The sequence below is a fragment of the Protopterus annectens genome, chromosome 9.part0, assembly GCF_019279795.1.
Source record: "Protopterus annectens isolate FY-2018-M chromosome 9.part0, PAN1.0, whole genome shotgun sequence".
Classification (NCBI taxonomy): domain Eukaryota; kingdom Metazoa; phylum Chordata; order Ceratodontiformes; family Protopteridae; genus Protopterus; species Protopterus annectens.
The window spans coordinates 1,223,622,245-1,223,643,025 of NC_056743.1; the positions used below are offsets into that span (position 1 = coordinate 1,223,622,245).

The window sequence follows — 20,781 nt, forward strand, 5'->3', positions numbered from 1 at the left end:
CTCTCTTTTTCTTGGAAAGGAATGTTTTTTATGCCTTTCCTTCCCGTCCTCTCATTCCGAAAGTCCTGCTCATGATGAGACTAGATGCTCCCAGAATCTTGATGGTGACTCCCTTTTGGCCCAGACAGCATGGGTTCCCTCTTCTGCATCTTGCCAAGGGCAATCATTGTAAGTTTCCTCATAGGGTGGACCTACTCACACAAGACGAGGGATCTCTCATCCATCTCCACCTGTTCACTCTTCAACTGACATTGTGGCTGATAGGGTTTTGATCCCCTACAGATATCTTTTTTTTCTGAGAATGTGCTTTGGGTCTTGCAGGAGGCCAGGAAGCCCACTACTGGGATATCTTTCTTATCCAAATGAAAGAGATTTTCTGTTTGGTGTCTTTTATAACCCACATCCACTTACTGCAGCTGATGTCCTTCATGGATGCATCTGCAGTCATAACAACTGGGTTGTCCTGTCGTCAGGCAGCCCTTCGGTCGGCCGGATTCCAAAGTCCGGGTCCGGCTTCGGCTGATGTCGCACTTCACCCGACGTCATCTCTGCTGGTCTTCGGGTATAAAGGCATCAGCCGACGCCATTTTCTTCAGTCTTTCTTGCCGCGTGGCGCCCGAAGCAGAAGCTGTTCGCAAGTGCCGGTCGGTCAGATCCAGAGATTACTACTACCGAATACTCCTTCGAAGACTTCTAAAAGCTAAGTACCCCATTGGGGACTCTTTCTTGCCTCAGCCAATGTCAGAAAAAGTCAATAACTGTTTAACTTGTGGGAAACAAATACCTCATAAAGATTTCCACTCTTACTGTTTGCCTTGTTTAGGCCCAGACCACGACGTAGCAGCCTGTTCGGCCTGTGCTTCTTTCAACCGACCTAACGCTTAGGCGTCGGTCGGAGTTTGCTGAACAGTTTTTCGGCTCTGAATTTGCGTACATTATGCCGTCGGATCCTCCGACTACCCAAATTGTTAAAAAACGCAAAGAAAAAGACCGACACTCGCGGTCCGCGGTTTCGGCCGAAACCATGGTTAAGCAAATCATGAGTGTCTCGGTTTCGGTCGAAACCGAGAAAACTGATCAGAGTACAGCCGAATCAATGACTACTACTGAGGTTCCTGTTACCTTACTTGAATCGGCCTCAGAAATTTTACCTACTACAGTGGTTACTAGTGACTTATCAGACACCATCCCTTTGGATGTCTCTACCCCAGCACGTGGTGCTGCTAGGCCTCCTGCAGCCATGTCTATTAAGGCCTTCGCCAGGGCTAAAGCAGCCAAATCTACTAAGTCAGTGCCTGTTAAACCCCCCTCAACCAGGCCCACTTCCAGTTCACAAATGCTTACTCTGGCAGAAGATTTAATATCCTTAATTAGGGGATCTCAATCTCACCCAGACAGGGCCTCTCAGCCCCCAGAAAAGAGACCTAGAGCAGAGCCCCTCGAGCCTGTGTCCTCTGATGATTCTGCGGAAGACTCAGATATTACAGACCAGCCAGAGGCTCCTTTCTCCAATTTTGAGGACTCAGATGCTGAAGAATCCATTCCAGCTGCTTCCCCACCAGAAGAATTCTCCTTTGGGGAAACCTTACATGCCATGAGAGAACAATTCCAATGGCAGGAACAGGATTTTTCAGACTCCAGAAAAAGACTTAGGACTTTTCTGCACCTACCACAACACAGGCCCTTAGCCATACCTCCTGTCCTCTCTGTTGTGGACGATGCATTTAATGATGTTTGCACTGCACCAGATTCTTTACCTCCAGCACCTGCCAAACCAGATAGATTTTACAGGGTGCCAGACACTCATAATCACCTATACAAGGCCCCTCTTGCAGACCCCGAAACTATATCCCAGGGCCCTAAGGCAGTAGCCTCAACCACAGCAAAACCCTATTCCTTCTGAAAGGGAAGCCAGGTCTTTAGACAGATGGGGCAAAAGGTTTACACCTCTGCTACTCTCTCAGCTAGAGCTTTAAACTGTCAGTTTCACATGATACAATACCAAGAGTTTATGCTTGATCAGTTAACCAAAAAGCTATCCTCTGATGACTCTATAGATAAGAAAAATCTATTAGAAATGGTAAATAACATACAACAGGTTAGTAACCATTCCTTAAAATGTGGCTATGATGCACTGGAGGCTTCATTTAGATCAGCCATGACTGGCACAGTGATAAGAAGACATGCATGGTTGAAGGAACAAGTTTTACCGGATCATGTTAAAGCTAAGTTATTAGATGCTCCTATGGATAAGACCAGTTTGTTTGGTACACCTGCCCAGCAGGTAATGAAGAAAATGGAAGAAAAGGCAAAATCTGTACAAACGGTTAAAGATTTCTTGCAGGTTCAGCCCCAAGGTTTAGCAGGAACTGGCCTGCCAAAATTGGTCCTTTCCTGACTCCACAAGATCCCAAAGGGGCAGGAATAGGCGTTCCAGAGGCAGAAATCAATCTAGAGGGGTGCCTACAGAGGACGACAGTGGCAAGGTAATAACAGAGCCACAGGCACAGCCACTACCACTACAACAGGGCAATCACAGTGACTTGACTCTAACTCCGCCTACCAGGGAACAAATAGCAGCACCCTTAGGCGGAAAATTAACCTTATTTTCAAAGAACTGGCACTATATCACAAAAGACAAGTGGATTTTGCAAACCATAGACCAAGGTTACCGGTTCCACTTCCACACTATACCAGTCAAAGAGGAATGCCAAACCTACCTCCAAATCAAAAACAGAAGCTCTACAGCAGATAATGCAATTAACAAAGATGAGAGCTGTGGAAAGAGTACCAATAACAGAACAAGGCAAAGGATTCTACTCCAGACTATTCCTAGTTCCAAGAAAGGAAAAAGTTGGAGACCTATTCTCGATCTGTCCACCTTAAACACATACATCATTGTCCCAAAATTCAAGATGCTGACCCTACAGCAACTTCTTCCCATGCTGGGCAAGGAGTGTTGGCTGGTAACTCTAGATCTCAAGGAGGCATACCTGCACGTCCCCATTCGACCAATTTGCAGAAGATACCTCAGATTTCTTGCAGGATCAGAGCACTATCAATTCTCAGCATTGCCCTTTGGCTTATCTACTGCGCCCAGAGTATTCACAAAATGCCTGGCATCAGTAATCGCACACTGTAGACTACAGGGAATCCAAATTTATCCATACCTGGACGACTGCCTGCTACAAGGGGACAACAAAAGCAAGCTGACAACAGATTTACAAAGGGTCATTTACTTGCTACAAGCACTGGGATACACAGTCAATTTGCAAAAATCAAGGCTGATTCCATCCCAAACAAGGACATTCTTGGGCGGAATTGGACACAGTAAAACAAATGGCATTCCTAACTGCAGAAAAACAAAAGATCTCCCTCTTTACTTCTTGGCACTAACAAACCACAGCAAACTAACAGCAAGAAAAGTTCTGCAGGCCTTGGGCTTCATGGCATCATGCATAATCTTGGTTCCACATGCCAGACTACATATGAGAAAACTACAGTGGTACCTAAAGAATTTATGGTCCCAACACAGGCACAGCCTAGAAGCAGAAATTCCACTAATTCCATGCCTAAAACAGGAGTTCCTATGGTGGGCTCAAGCATGCCAGTCAAACCCAGGCTTACCCTTTCACAAATATCAAGCAAGCCAAACCATCACAACAGACGCCTCGGACCTAGGATGGGGGGCTCACAAAATTCAGACCATTTCTCAAAGAAGGCCATTTGATGATAAGGACAGACAACACCACAGTCATGTGGTACATCAACAAACAGGGAGGCACTCATTCATACCCCCTATGCAGAATGACTTTGGACCTTTGGAACCTGGCACTCAGCTACAACATCCAGTTACAGGCAATGTTTGTACCGGGAAAGGAGAACACTCTAGCAGACATGTTAAGCAGAACCACCTCGGATGCTCACGAATGGATGCTACACCCGGACATCTTCAAGACCATCGCAAAGAAATGGGGAATGCCACAGATAGATCTATTCGCTTCCCCTCTCAACCACCAGCTTAATAAATTCTGCACAAGGACATTCCATCCACTTGCATCGAAAGTGGATTCGCTCTCCTTCAGCTGGAAAGGCCTGACAGCATATGCATTCCCACCTCTTCCCTTGATACACAAGGTATTACTAAAAATCAAGGAGGAACGTCCAAGGATAATCCTGATAGCTCCAAACTGGCCAAGACAACACTGGTACCCATTGCTGAGGAGCATGTCTCGGGACAAAATGTGGTCAATACCCCTGATGCCTTTGATGTTAACTCAGAACAACTACAGCATCATGCATCCAAACCTAAAAACGTTGCAGCTGACTGCGTGGCACATCACATAGCAGCAACTATTCCAGATCTCTCCCAAAGGGTTAAAGACATTATCCTTGAAGCCCGCAGACCTTCAACAAGAAGAAACTATGCAGGGAAATGGAAAAGGTTTGTCATTTGGAGTGCTGAAAGAGGGAAGGATGTGTCGAATATAGATATGGCTAACATTCTGGAGTACTTGGCAGAGCTTCTACATACAGGCCTGTCCTATTCCTCCATCAAGATACATGCATCAGCTATTTCAGCAGAATACAGCTTTGATCCACCTGTCTTCTCACATCCTCTATTCAAGCAGTTCCTCAGAGGGATCAAGAATGTAAAACCTCCTAGGAAACCACCACTGCCAGCTTGGGATTTGAACTTTGTGCTAGAAAAGTTGACACTCGCACCTTTTGAACCAGCAGCAACAGCAGACCTACAGCATCTTTCATGGAAAACTGCTTTCCTACTGGCAATAACCTCAGCAAGGAGGGTTTCTGAACTTCAGGCCCTGATGGCAGTACAACCCTTCCTAATCTTCCACCAAGACAGAATGTCCATGAGGACTAATCCTACATTTATGCCTAAGGTGGTATCCAGAGTGTCCTTAAACCAGGCAATCCACCTACCTACCTTCTTCCCCAACCCACAAAACAGAGGGGAAAGAATGCTGCATACCTTGGATGTACACAGACAGCTACGCTACTACCTGGACAGAACAAAAAGTAACAGAAAAACTGACCAGCTTTTTGTAGCCTATGCAACAGGAAGGGAAGGAAAAGCAATTTCCAAACAGACAATCTCCAAATGGATAGGAAATTGCATACGATTCTGTTACTCCTTCCATGGAAAACCAATTCCACAGAACATACAACCTCATTCTACAAGAGCAACAGCCACTACCACAGCCTTCTTACGAGGAGTGGCAACCAAGGACATTATTGAGGCGGCTACTTGGACCTCTGTGCATACATTTGCCAAGCATTATAATTTACCTCTGTATTCCAGATCCCGAGCAGGGTTTGCCACTGCTGTACTGCAAGGGATCCTAACCACACCATAATCTATTCTTCCTCCTCCCCTAGTTGGCTATGGTATTCTACCCAGTTGTTATGACTGCAGATGCATCCATGAAGGACATAGTACAGTTTTGTACCTACCATAAATGTAGATGTCCGAACTGGATAGCATCTGCAGTCAGGATTACCCTCCCTCCTTCCCCTCTGTGGTACTCCTAGGGTATTTACCCTCCAAATAGCTAGCTGGTGGGGGGGGGTCTTTTATGGTGTATTTGTTTGTATATGTACATACATGCTTATTTTTTGTGTTTGCCTTCTATCCTTTGGGGAACATTGGCATTTTTACCCAAAATTTAGCCTTCCAAGAGGGCAACTGGCATCTGGGGCAAGAAACACTGAAGAAAATGGCGTCGGCTGATGCCTTTATACCCGAAGACCAGCAGAGATGACGTCGGGTGAAGTGCGACATCAGCCGAAGCCGGACCCGGACTTTGGAATCCGGCCGACCGAAGGGCTGCCTGACGACAGGACAACCCAGTTGTTATGACTGCAGATGCTATCCAGTTCGGACATCTACATTTATGGTAGGTACAAAACTGTACTTTCCTTTGGTTCTATCTTATTTGTGACTTGCTGAATGTTAGGTTGGAATATTCTTCTGTTAAGGCCCACCTATCAGCTGTATCTGCTTGGCTGCCTTTGACTTCCCCTTTAGCCTCTAGATTTAAGGGCAAACAGTTAAAGTTGTCCTTCACATTAGGCCTCACAAAAGCCTGTCCCTCTTTCCTGGGAACTTAATTTTGTTTTAGAAAAATTGACTCAGACTCCTTTTGAGCCTGCTGTTTCAGCTTCTTTACAATATTGTGCTTGGAAAACTGTTATTCTTTTGGCCCTTACTTCTGCCAGACAGGTGTCTGAGCTACAAGCCCTTATGGGTGTTCTTCATTTTTAAGTTTTCCATAAGGACAGGGTGTCCCTTCATACTAATCCTCCTTTTATGCCCAAGGTGTTTAATGAGTTGTCTCTTAATCAGTCTATTCATTTGCCCACTTTTTTCCCTTCTTCATAGTCTGCTAGTGAGAAGGTTTTGCACACCTTGGATTTGCATAGACAACTCAGATGTTTGGATAAGACTGAAGCTTTTCATAAATCTGAACACCTTTTTGTTTCTTTTCATCCTAGGTCTTTAGGTTTGGCTGTTTCCAAACAAACTGTTTCTTCTTGGATATCTAAACCCATTTCTGTTTGGTATTCTTTTCATGGGAAGAGCCTTTCTTCTGTTACGGCTCTTTCCACTAAGGCTGTGGCTTCTTCTGGTGCTTTTTTTCAAGGGTTTGGATACTAATTATATTCTTGAAGCAAGAAACCTGGACTTCTGTGCATACTTTTACTAAGCACTATAAACTGGATGTGATTTCTAGGGCCAGAGCTGGCTTTGCATGGGCCATTATCCATGGCTTCCTAGAGAGCTCTGCTGGCTCTTCCTCCTCCCAATCTTCTTCCTAAACTTTTGTATTCTCCGTTTTGTAAAGAATACTGCAACAGTGATATGGAATGACATAGTAAAGTTGTGTAAAATCTTATTGTAACAGTAGATGTCCTTCTCTTCACTGTTGCAGTATTCCCCCCCCCTCATCCTACTGGTCATTTTTCTTTCTGGATGTATTTACCTACTTTTATCCTTGGTCTGTTGTTCCTATTGAGGTTTTTATTTCTGAAGATGGTACGTCTGTACTTCACCTTTATGGCCTATGCCGTATGCAGGGAGCATACGTATGACATACAATGTACCCTTTACAACCAAAAGGCTTTGGTATATTGGATGGGCATTGGGCTGCCCTTGGCAGGAGATCTCTATTGTAAAGAATACTGCAGCAGTGAAGAGAAGGACATCTACTGGTATGGTAACATTTTACACAACTGTATCTTTTATTTGCAGATGATGATATTGTGTACCTGATAAAACAAGAAAAGCAATTAACTAGAAATTTGAAATCAAAGTCTAAACCAACCGTAGTAGAAGTAGTGAATATAGTAACCGAGAAGAGAAAATAACGAAGTGGCATCTTCAGAAAAGGATAGGAGAAAATTACATAGAAAAAATAGTAATTGTGAGAACATGCAGAATAATGTTTTGGAGGAGGAATGACGTTTAAGGAAAGGCAAGAATTGAATGAGCTATGTAATGTTTGACAATGACCGTATAGAATATTCTATGTGATTTATAATGTTTCCAACTGAAAATATGCCAGCATGGTTTGTTTTCATTTATATACATGTAGAGTGCTATGTCAAATGTGATAATTCAACAAAGATGTTTTGTGTTTAAAAAGAATGTAGCTAAATTATTAAGAAAATCGTATGGTGCCCAAAGGGTATGACATGTATGTCCACAGAAGTTATAGTACAACTGTGTTATTGGCCCTTATCAGACCCATAATTGAGTACTGTTCCCCCTTTGGCATGTATGTAACCAGACGCGTGCAACAATTGGAATGGCCAAAAAAGTTTCTCAACAGGAGAGTTCAGGGCATGAATACCCTTTCCTACACTGACTGCCTAAAGGCTCTTGTCTCTATATTCAGTCTCTTATCAGCTGCTGAGAGGGTGGATGGTATACAAGGCTTCCTTAGATCCAGCCTTGTGGGAGCTGTTGCACATGCACAAAACGGACAGCACCAGAAACACTAAATCCAAGGATCTGAACTTCACTTGTGACATAAACAGAATGTGATGGAGTGGCAAATGTGTCCCAAAGGATCCTCATGCTATGGAATAGACTCCTCATCCATGTAAAACAGAGTTTATCCCTGAGCCTACTCAAATGAAACCTTGACAGCTGGATGGGAAATGGTAAGTTTACCCCCTGGCCACCATATCCCATATGAACAGAGGCCGTCAGTAAGATAACTAACCCCCCCCCCATACACACCCCTTCGTTACTTCCCTACTAATATGCCCTCATATAGATGCCCATGATACTCTGGATCCAAATGGATTTGGGGTGTGTGGCTAGGCTTGTAAGGGCCTTAGTGGTCAGTAGCTTAGTATCAAGCTATGAACTTATAAACCAGGCACTGGCACCCTCGTAAAGTTGTTCTGGTGATGCATTGTGGTCCTGCTTTGATTACTTTCTATGTAATACGCTGCATCTGATAACATACAACTTCCATCTATCTTTGGTGCAGCAAACATTTTATTGCCGCAAAGTTGTTCAATAATTTCAGTAATATCAGTATCATGTCTGTGCAGACAGCTGAAGCCAATTAACTTCCAAACAAGCAATACTTACCAGCCTAAAGGCTAGCAGTATTTTAGTGCGAACCATATCACACTTTTGTATGCATGCATGCCTTTCTGCAAAATTAATTTAGCTGTACCAACATATTCCACATACTACACGAAGATGCAGTCCGTTTTCTCTCTCAAGTACTGAGTAAAAGGCATTTAGTAAATTCTTCATGTCCATATCTTTATTCAAGTCCTATTTCAAGATTTCTAATGTTTATCTTGCTATGCTAGTGAATGGAACAACCACAAGTGTTTTTTTTTGTATTAGTAGATAACTTGCCCCTGACTTTCTTTTTCCTCTTTCTCATGGAGCATTGGTGGTACTTTGCAGCTGGCAGCCACACCGTGTATCAGTGATGGTATTCATTAAGTATAAAATGACAAACATTGTTGTCAGTAATAATTCTACTCTAGAATTGGCTTTAAAAATGGGAGTCTTACTTCTCTGAAAAGTTTATTTTCTTGTTAGTCCTTTTGTTAACCGCACTCTAATCTTGTTGATGTTGTATGTTTGGTGTGCCCTGTCTTGTCTCTGACTGCTCAGTAGCAAATGAAAAAGCCCTGTAGTCTGGGACTTGTTCTTCCAGGAAAGCACACTTCCAAGTTTATTTTGTTATCAAAGCTGTGGTATTGGCATGTGCTAGAATTTTCAAATTTTTTGTGCATTTACTACTTCTGTAGGTTCATTTGCATTTTTAGTATGCATGTAACTCATTCCCAGTGATATGAGTAAGCTCTTGGATGAACTAATATGCTTACATTGCTTGGACTAAAGAAAAAGAATATGAATACAGGTAGTACCTTTCATTCATTTCACAACTTAAAATGGTGTTTAAAGGAACCTGACACTTTTTTTATTTTGACCATATCCATGTTGACCTCATCATGAGAAAAGGTTTGAACTGCTTGAAGGCCAGCATAAGAATGACTGAGCTTTCCATTTTCAGCTTCCCTTTTGAGAGGGTGGGGTGAAGTAAGAATCATAAGGTCATAGGTACTTACTAGGGTAACAGTCAGTAAGGATCTTTAGAAGCCTAGTCATACATTCTCATGAAATGTGTAGCTATTTTATTTTAAGTATGAATAATCCAAAGAAGAGCAGAGCATTTACATGTTGCCCTATCCATAAGGGAAAATTGTTGCTAAACCAGAGGTGAATTTGCGGTTACACATCAATTTGTCTAGATTATGTTTGAATAGTGTAAGGGAAGTACTTTGCTTTATGTGGAGAGGATGATTCCAAAAAGTGATATTCCCTGTGGTACATATCTATTCCTTCAACATTTTCTATATATGTTGCAAAAGCGAATGTGCAGTTGGTCTGGTAGGATAGGGTCTGTGGAGGCTCTGTATGTGAGGCAGAGATGGCCTTAGCAGCATGTATGATACCGGGAAAAGGCTTTGAGATGGTCCACATAGTTTTTATGACCCATTATAGTACAACACCTCATTTGGTATGTACCTCACAAGACATCTGGAACAGCTGGAAAGGCCACAGAAATACCTCACTAAAAGAATCACAGGCCTAAAGCAGATACCCTATGCTGACAGTCTAAAAAAAAAAAAAAAAACTCCAGATATACTCTGTCTACTCAGAGGTGATCTCCGCTTAACATACAAGGCCATGTCAAACCCTGAGCTGTTGGACATGCTCCACTTAAAGAAATCCCAATCCTTCAGAGCCACATGCTCCAGGGATCTAAACCTTATCACAATGAACAAAACATGCTGGAGGGATAGGTTCCTGACCCAGAGACTCCCCATACTCTGGAATAGACTGTCCATACATGTCAAGCAGAGCACTTCCTTGGCCCTCTTCAAAAGGAATCTTGATAATTGGATGGGAGATAGGAAATTAACCTCCGGGATCACGTCTGTCAGCCTGCTAGACAGGGGTCCAGGGAAGTAAATATTGTGGGAAGAAATATCCAGGGAATTGTTATGGCTAGGCTTGTATAGGCCCTAGGGCCAATAGCCTAGTACCAACCTATGATTGAGATCCTTGATTTGCTTGGTAAGAAAGCATTGTGGGCATTCAAGTTGTGACAAGTGTTTGACTAGGTATTATTGAAGGGTCAGTCTGCTGTTGTCCTTTTCATTTGTTCTTCAACTGATGGGTCTCTGATCCAACCCGGGATCTGGCTCAGCTGTTTTCTCTAGATTCACAGGTCCATCTCTTAAAACTCCTTCTGTACCCACAATGCCCTACTAACCTACCATACCTCAGATTTCATTTGCCACCAAATCGCTCCAAAATGGGTTGCCTTTTCTTGAGCAACTGGGTGTTGTTTTTCAGTCTTGAAGGTTTGTAAGTTTTCTTTTACTGGAATTTTTTTTACCCATCTTTTCTCCTGTCTTCCATTATCCTCTTTTTCTTGGGTTTGTCAGGTAGTCCTTTTTCTTGTGCATTAGTTGCTTGGATACCCTACTAAATACCATTGTTGGTAGTCTTCTTTCTATTCTATCTCCCTTTTCCTACCCTTTAGAGGGTATTCCTTTGTACCATTGGTACTTTTTCCTGCTGTCCAAAAAAAAAAAAAAAAAAAAAAAAAAGTTCTTCTCCTTTCCTTTATATTTTAAGAGTCATGGCAGATAAGCAGACTGGTTTTACAAAAACATTCACTTCCTGTGGACACAGAATCCCCCTGATGCCCACAGGGAGTGTGTTTACTGCTTGGGTGCAGCCTATTCTGTAACTACTGGGGCTCAACCCCCCCCCCATAAAAAGTCCAAAAAAGGGGAAGCCTGAATTGGCTCCGAAGGATAAGGACTCCAGAAATAGGTCTATTGACATTTCACTAACATTGGCTCTTACCAATGAGCCTCTTTCAAAAATTTCAAAAGTCTGATCCAGCTCCCTTGGATCCTACCTTCTCAAAGCCTAAGTCGCCTCGTATCTGGTCTCCGACTGGAGATGAAAGCACTAAATCAGTGAACAGTTGTTATGTATTACATTTATTTTCGTGGTTTTATAGCCATTTGTGGCATACATCTTTATTAAATACATTTTGCAGACTACCCTGGGACTTTGATTTTTTTTACTGTCTAAAGTCCAGGAGCATTTAAATACAGCTTTTATTGTACCGGAGCAGTGCCTTGTGCTTTCTTTGGTTTATTCCATTGTGGTTCTGGTTATCCTTCACCTTTTCTCCAGGAGATGCCGAAGAAACACTCTAGGCCACCATCTACCAGATCCTTCGTTAGGTCCTGCAGGAGCTTGTCTGACAGAGGTTTATAGGATGATGAGTAAGTTCCTTAGAGCTCAGATCCAGGTGGGGGTAATTCTGGCTTAGTTTCCCATTGTACCTGTGAGCCTGCCCTCCACTGACAGCTCCTGTTCAATGCATCCTGTGGATTTGGAGCCCTTGGATTCAAGATCCTTGAGGGTGTTTTTGTCAGATTCAAAGACAGGCTGTTCAACTCCAGCTGTATTACTGAGTCATCTGGCTGTCATCCTTTTGGAGCAGGAAGACTCTCTGAGCCGAAGCACAGGCTCCTGGGAATGGGATGGACTCTAGTTGTTGGCTTTGTCCTTACTTCTAGGTTCTTCATTGCTGGACAGCTGTTGTCTGACTTCCTCCTGGGGGGGGGGGGCTAGGGGAATTCAGGGCTCATTGGCACAGGGAGCTTTGGCTCCGGTGCTGATAGCTTCTGTTTCTCCTAGACCTTCTGCCTTTGAGATGGTAGAAAGGGCCTTCACTCTGCAAAGAGAGAAAAGATCCTTGCCCCCTTCAGATCCTATATTCATTCCACTGTCTGGTTTGAGTTCTGAGCCTCTGATTTCAATCCCACTGGGCCAGCCAACCCAGTCAAGCTCCTAGCCAGTCCCTCAGGACTCCCCTGCCACTTATGATACTTCACCAGACCATCTTATTGATGAGGTCCTTAGAAAGAGAATGGGCAAACAGAGACACTTAGATTCCTCTCAGGAATCTGTCATTGAGGACACTGACATTGAAGGGGAAGGGTCCCCCAGATTTCCACCTGAGGATGTCTCCTTTAGAGAAATTCTGGAACTTTTTAAAGCAGAAACGTATGTGGTCTTCCAACCTTGTGTCTGGGCCAGTTATGTCTTCAGTGACCCCCCCCCATGAGCTGATGCATCTTGTCTCACTCCATGCATGGAAGGAGCAGGATACTGTGGAGGCTATGCACAAGCATCCTGATAGAATTTTATCCCCTCCAAAGGACAGAGTACAGTGGAGCAAGGTGGGGGGGGTCCCAGTAGATGTCATGGTTGTGGTAGCAGCGACTAAGAAAGAGTTTGCAGAGGGTCTCCTGTCCATCCTAACAGGGAGTCTAGGGCTTTGGACAGATTTGGAAAGTGATTTTACGCCTCGGCGACCTTTGCCCTGTGGTCGCTGAATTACTTGGCACACTTTACAAGGTTTCAAAGAGATTTGACGAGAGCTCTCCAAATCTCTTTCCGGGTGGAGGACCAGAACAAAATTTCTTCACAACAGGCCACACTTCAGTGCATTTCTTGCCTGTCTGAGGCTGATCTCCCACACTGCAAAGGGTACCACACGGTTGATTGGTTTGGGCAGAGCCATCAGGAAACATGCCTGGATGCGCCTGTGCGATTTCTAGGATCCCTTCAGATCTTTGTTCATCAATGCTCCTTTTGACGAATCGTTTTTGTTCGGCCGAAAGGTGAAGAAAGCGCTTACCAGAAGGGAGCAAGACAGAACTTTTCTGCCATGGTATCCATTTTTCTACTCCTCAGAGTCCCTTTTCCCCAAAATAAGTGAGGAGGTAGAAAGATGTGGTTTTACACGTCCCAAGGTCCTTTCCCAGACTCATGAGGAGATGGTTCCCCCAGAAGCAGAGGGAACTTTAATGGAAGATGCCACCCTTGTGGCAGAGGTGGCCCACATAACCAGGGTTTCAGGGATGCTTTCCCAAATAAACCCCATCCAGAGAGTTTCTGAAAGGTTGCCCAACTGTTATCTGGCTGCAGTCGGGAGTACTTTTCTCTGCACCCAGAAGCCTGAGCATCCATCACAAGCGATTCTTGGATGCAGAAGATTGTATCCAGATGTTATTTCCTACCATTTTCCCAAATTTCCCTATAAAAATGAGGAAAATCCCCGGTGTTCCATCGAATCAGAAGGAGGCAGCAGCTCTGGAAATAAAAAAGCTACTAGAAAGAGTCACCCAAAAAGCCCCCCCAGACCAGATAAGATCCAGAATTTATTCAAGATTGTTTTTAGTGCCAAAAAAGACACAGAACTTGAGTCTCATTTTGGATCTCAACAAACTAAACCAGTACGTGAAATACTGAAAAGTCTGGATGGTCATGGTTCAGTCCACTTTGCTCCTTCCGAGAAGTAATTGGATATGCTCGATAGTACGTATTCTGAAGATCCATCCCATCAAAATTAACAAGCATTCCAGAAGATATCTGTGCTTCCAGCTGGAAGATGGTCATTACCAGTTTAAAGCTCACTACAGCTCCCAGGGTGTTCACCAAATGCATTTTGGTGTGGTAGGATTCCAGGTGTTTTCTGTATCTGGATGACTGGTTCCTGATTTCTCCGACCAGGCATCTACTTGTACAAGCAAGTGACTATTTACTGTAGTAATGTCTCCATCTGGGCATCAGTCAACTACCAGTCACAATTCACACCTGCACAGAATCTGGAGTTCATACGTGCTCATCTAGACAGTCAATCAGATTGTGTCTCTTCCTCCAACAAGAGTACAGACTCTCAGGTTCCAGGTAAGGGAAGTAATCTATTACTCCTCTCCTCCAGCACAAGTAGTCTTGCAAGCCTTAGGGTCCATGGCAGCAGCAATAACTCTAGTTCCACTTGCCAGATTTCTGTGCGGATTCTACAGTGGACTCTGTCTGTGCAGTGGTCTATTCTTCAGCAACCCTTGTGTACAACTTCATCTGAATGGATCCACTGGGATCAGGATTACTCAAATTTGCAAGGAAAGCCTTCTCTGGTGGATCCTTTCAGATGAAGTTTCTCATGGCCGTCCATTTGTTCTCAGTCTACTGGTAGCCACAGAAATGTCAGATGTCTCCCAACTGGGGTGGCGAGCATTTCTTGGGAAGGGACAGTCCAAGGTCACGATTCCCACAACATGCCAACTCGCATATCAATATCCTGAAGATGAGAGCTGTCCTAGTGTTGCACCTTTCTGGCTTCATCAAATTTGTTTTCCCTTTCTCTGGCCTCATCTTCTGTATCTGCCTTTTTACTAGACTGCAGTCCAGATGTTCTGTCTCATCCGATGTGGGTGACCTATCCAGACATGACAGGCCTCAGGTTAACCATATGGTTTCTTCAGTTTCAGTGATGGCTAGAAAACCCAGGCTTTCCTCCCTGGTCCAGCATATTCTCGTCATCTCAAAAGGCTTCTTCTAGGAAAGTCTGCAAAAGTAAGTGGTAGAGATTTTCTATTTGGCCCCTCCTGAGGGATTTGGACCCTTTTTCTACCTCATTCTCTGCTGTCCTAGATTTTTATCAACCCTCTTCAGTAAGGGGGCTAGTTTCTCAGCTGTCAAAGTTCAATTGACTGCCGTTTCTAATTTTCATTTAAGTGAAAATCACTGTTTGGCTTTTAAGTTGTGCAGAGCTTTTTTTGAAAGGCAACTTTTTTTTTTTTTTTTTTTTTTACTTATGACCTCAGTTAAAGACCCTGCTCCCTCTATGGGATTTAACTATCTTACTTCAAAGTCTGACTCAAAGGTCCATTTTGAACCTTCAGTGAAATCTGACCTCAAATTTTTGTGCTAGATGAATATCCGAACTCCAGTCTCTTTCTGCCAAGTCTCCATATTTGATTATTCATAAGGCTAGGGTTTCCATTAGTACCAATCCGTTTGTTTTTTTTTTTTTTTTTTATATATATATACCTAAGGTGGCTTCTAAGTTGAACGTTAATCAGGTCATTAGCCTTTGGTTTTCTTCCCAGAATTTTCTGTTAAAGGTGAATATTTACTGCATCTTTTGGATGTGCACAGGAAACTTCGATTTTATCTTTGGACCAAAGATTTTGGGATATCTGACCAATTGTTTATATCCTTTTCACATAACAGATTGGACATGGCAGTTTTTAAAGTGACTTTTGCCATATAGTTGACTGCATATCCTTTGTCTGTAAACAGAGAGGTTTGTCTTTGGCTAAGCCCCCTAGAGCACATTCCACAAGGTCTTTGGACACGTCCGCTTTTTGGTCAAGAGCTTTGATAGATGACACTTGTACAGCTACCACTTTGTCTAATGCACATACTTATATTGCTCATTACAAATTGAATTTGATTTCTGGGAAAAGGCCTGCTTTTGACTTTGCTGCACTCTGAAATATCCTTCCATGAAGACCACCCAAAGTTCTTCTATCTAGGGACTTTGTCCCATCAGTTGAGGAACAAATGAAAATGACATCGGATACAGAAATTATGTAATCACTATAACAGTGCATCTGTGTTGTCTGCTTTCATTCTTCCTCAACTTCCTGCCCTCCTAACCCCCTTGCCTTTTTTCCTGGAGAATACCTAAAGGATATTTCTTGTAAAAAAAAAAAAAAAAAAAAAAAACACCAAAACGAAGAATGCAGCCAACTGGATAAATCTTTACTTCTTCACTTTACTAGATTCTGGTACCTCGGCCTTCGCCTTCAATGGAACGCAATCTAAGGTATTGTAGCATACTGGGACATTATGGGTAAAGGGAGGAGCTCAAGAATTGGATCTGCGAATCTAGAGAAAGTGCTTGAGCCGAATCTGAGGTCAGATCTCAGACCCATCAGTTGCCGAAGAATGAAAATGGACAATAGATGCATCATTATTGTGAGTATGTAACTTTTGTTTGTACCCCATGATTGGCCTGCTGATTGTGGAATACAGTGGAATGGTCACATCCTTGGACCTGGATGCCATACCCTTTGTAGTAAGCTGTGTAATGAAACGACTACTTTCTTACAGTAATGCATACATGGTGATTGAAGGATAGTTTGTCTGCATATGTTCCCAGGTCTATAACTACTTGATCAGCTTTCACGGGTGTCTTGCCAGTGTGATAGTTACAAGCAAGACTTTGTTGCAGAAGGATGCCATTATACATTTCTTGGCATTTAGTTTTGGTGCATGGTTTTGACACCAGCTATTGATTTGGGAAAGGACATCTTGGAGGATTTTGTCTCCACTGGGGAGGTTGAGGGCACCAAGTTTAGTCATCCACAAAACTTGGTAAGTTGTAAACAATAGTTTTGACCTTCGAGCAATAAATGATAGTGGCTTAAGGACTCTGTAGTATAGCGCTAGTGGCAGGTCTTTTGAATGAGGCGGAACAGCTCTCTTTATTTCTGTGAACCGGTTTGTTATTCAACAAGTTACAGAAAGATAAACATTTAGCTGGGATATCCTAGCTAAATGTAGGCAAGAACCTCCGCAGTAGTATCTCCTAACACAGTCTGTTTTTATGTAGGTTGAGGGTTAGAGGAGTGTGCACTGAATGTTTAACTCTGAATGAAGGGAGAGACAAATAGCGTCTTTGAGGCTGTCGCTTCCCCAGTAGGAAGTCCTGATCACAGCTGCACATAACCCCATTTGTTTACTAGTGTCTCCAGCTCTTTTTGACTAAAAAAGGAAACCACTGTATTTAGTAAATGCATGCAACAGTGGCTGTGGAACTTTACTACATCCTACAGATATAGATGGGCACACTTAAAAGCAGATTTAAATTCCCTGAGGATTGAGTTGCTTACATAATGTAGTAGCAATAGACTAGAGTACAGAAAATCAGCAAAGCGTACTACATGGTATCAAAGTGCTTTATAAAGCAACAACTGACAGGGTAAGAAATAGAGAAGCGAATGTAGTGTAGAAGTTATGACCTAGTGCTTTGCTTATTGTTTGAGCAAACAGCTGCGATGTAAATCCTGTATTTGAAGTAAGATAAAAATTTGAAATGCTCAAAAGTTTGGAGGAGGCAATATCCATTGAAATGCTACATATGGTTTCAGCAAATACAGCAATTTCAGTTACGAGTTTATTTATTTTTTTTTCAAGTGCATTTGCTGTGTCCAGCATTGAATAACTACATGTAACTTAGTGTGAGCTTTGCTACATAGCTGTACAGGTTTGGAGCTATGACTCCCCTTTGGCCTGTAACTGTCTCCTACCACTGGGAAAGATATCAAGTTAATGGAATAATCTTCCAACCATTCCTTACTTGTGCATCTGCTCTCTTTTTGAATGTTATTTCCCTTTCTGTTTGTTTTTTGTGCAGCTTGCCCTAAAGACTGTGAATTCATCTCGCTCGGCATATGCCAGCTTTGTATTTGCACCACTGTTTTTTCAGCACTATGAAGTTGTCAACATAACTGGACCATTTGTTAATAGACAGAGCAATGGAGAAGAGGATGAGCAGTTGTTTCGATGCAAGATAGTGATGAAGGTAAAACTTAGATTAAATTTCAGAAGTAGAAAATTGAGATTTTCAGAACATATGACCAATTTACCAACCATGTGTGTCAGTTGGCTCACCTACTGGCTAAATATTGCATTCTTATTAAACAGATAATCTCCACTGCAGTTCTGTTGCATTGCTCTTAATCTTGCCCTGTGAATTTTTTAATACCGTCTTTGAAGCCTCATAGTAATGGAATTTGCATAGACTTGTTAAATGTAGATGTTCTTCGTCTTCCATTGCTGCAGTCCTGACTATTGGGTATAGTCCGCGTCCAGTCGGCCCGAATACCAGAGTATAAGGCTGGCGCCGGACAGGGCGCTTTAGACTGACGCCAGTACGCCAGGGTACTAATGCGCATGACCGACGTCATATCCTCAGTCTTTTTTGCCGCATGGTCCGATGCAGAAGCAATTTTGCGAGTGCAGGTTGGCGTTCTGAGATTTTCCGAAACCGGAGTTTCAGACCGAAACAGAGTTGGCTGTGGGGAACATTTTGGTTTTTCTTGCCTCAGTATTTAACCGGATGTCAGAAAAAGTGAATAACTGTATTTCTTGTGGGAAGCAGATACCGCATAGGGATTATCATACATTGTGTATACCTTGTTTAGGGCCTGAGCACGACGTTGTTGGTTGCCGTTCTTGTGCTAGATTTAACAAACGCACTATTAAGAGGAGGCTAGATTGTGCCAGGTTAGTGTTTGGGAAGCGTTGCAATTATAATATGCCGTCGGATGCTCCGCCGCTTCATCCAAGAAGCGTAAAGACAAAACAGTGAAGCCTAGGGTTGAAGAACCGGCAGTCCCGGACGTCGGTTCTTTAGAAGGCCCATTGGAGCCAGAGGTTTTACCAGGAGTTTCCATGGAGTCTCAGGCAGAAACTTTATTGTTACAGGATGTGCCCTCTCAGGAGGTAGGCCAGGCTGAGGGGGCTTCTCAGGTAACTGTTCTTCCCTCTCTTCCCAAGGTAGTTAGGGCCTCTCCTTCTGTTGCCAAAGCTTCTTTTAGAGGTAGGCCAAGTTCAGCTTCTGTGGGGGCTTCTCCTAGCATTTCGGCTCTGTGCCTAAGAAACATATGCTTAAAATGGCAGAAGATTTGATTACTATGATTAGAGGTTCTATGCCCCGCCTGATAAGAGGCCTAGGGTGGAACCGAGTTTGATAGTTTTGAACAGTGTTCACAGGCTTCAGAGTCTTCTGTGGAAGACTTACAGGAGTATCCTACTTATTCTGATTCTGATGTGGATGATTCCACTCCTACAGCTTCTCCTCCTGAGGATTTTTCATTTTCAGAGACTCTACACTCCATGAGGGAGCACTTTAAATGGGAAGGCCAGGATTACTCTGATTCCAGGAAAAGGCTTAGGGAATTCTTGTTTTACCCCAGCATAGGCCCTTAGCTATTCCTCCTGTGTTGAATGTGGTGGAGGATGTTTTGCAGAGGCTTCCCTGAACCCTGACTCCTTGCCTCCTGTTCCTGTTAAGCCTGATAGGTATTATAGGGTGCCCAAGCTCATAAGTATTTGTTTAAGAGTCCTAGGGCGGACCCAGAAACTGTTTCTCAGGGGCCTAAAGGTGTTAAAGCTTCTGTGGTTAAAAATCCTGTACCCTCTGATAAAGAGGCAAGGGCTTTGGATAGGTGGGGAAAGAAAGTGTATACTTCTTCCACTCTAGCCATGAGGTTGAATTGTCAGTTTCACATGCTAAAATATCAAAATTATCTCCTTTCACAATTGAAATCTAAGGTGGATGCTTTGGCGGAAGGTATTGAGTGTAAAGAGTTGCTGGATTTGGTTCATGTGTCTGAACAAGTGGGTAAGCATTCTTTGCAATGTGGTTTTGATGCTGTACAGGCCTCCTCGAGGGTGGCTGCTACTAGCTCTGTTCTTCGCAGACATGCCTGGTTGAAGGATCAGAATTTAGCTGAGCATGTTAAGACAAGGATTTTGGATGCTCCTTTACAGTCTGATGTGTTGTTTGGACCGCCTGTGGAAGCAGTTTTAAAGAAAATGGAGGACAAAGCTAAGTCTATGCAGACTGTTAAAGATTTTTTGCAGGTGCAGCCTCCAAGTTTAGTAGAAATTGGCCTGCTAAGGGGTGGACATATCCTGCTTATGATTCCCAGTCTAGGGGTAGGTCTAGACGTGGTAGGGGCAGGGCTCAAGGTTCTTTAGGCCTAGATCAGGAGTTCACCTGCTCAGACTTCTGGTGAGGGCAGGGGTCAGTCCTTTAAACAGACCCAATGACCTGCCTTTTCAGCTGCCAGTGGACTCTCGTCTGGCAGCTCCTTTGGGAGGAAGACTGTCTCTTTTCAAAGAAAATTGGGATTTAATTACTCAAGACAGATGGGTGTTGGATATCATTCATCACGGTTACAGATTTTATTTCCACACAATGCCCCTTTCAAAGGCATGCCAGACGTTCCTCCTCCACAAAGAAAAGAGGCTCACAAGCAAGTTTCTCAGTTACTCCAGATGGGGCCATTCAGCCAGTCCCTGTATCAGAAAGGGGCTTAGGATTTTATTCTCGCCTGTTCCTAGTACCAAAGAAGGGGAACACGTGGAGACCAATTTTGGATTTATCTATCCTCAACACTTATCTGGACATTCCCAAGTTCAAGATGTTGACGTTACAACAGCTTTTACCTCTGCTGGGCAAAGATCACTGGATGGTAACTTTAGATCTCAAGGAAGCTTACCTTCATGTGCCTATAAGGCTAGGTTGCAGGAAGTATCTG

At 43.3% G+C, this 20,781-nt stretch overlaps 1 protein-coding gene across 1 annotated transcript in view; it reads left to right on the plus strand.

Annotated features, from left to right (window-relative positions):
- Positions 1 to 20,781, plus strand: part of RAD9A (RAD9 checkpoint clamp component A) — a 1,001,807-nt gene that overhangs the window by 301,054 nt on the left and 679,972 nt on the right. The window contains exon 3 of the mRNA XM_044082216.1: positions 17,868 to 18,035. Within this exon, the coding sequence (XP_043938151.1) occupies positions 17,868 to 18,035 (168 nt within the window). The remainder of the gene's footprint in view (positions 1 to 17,867; positions 18,036 to 20,781) is intronic.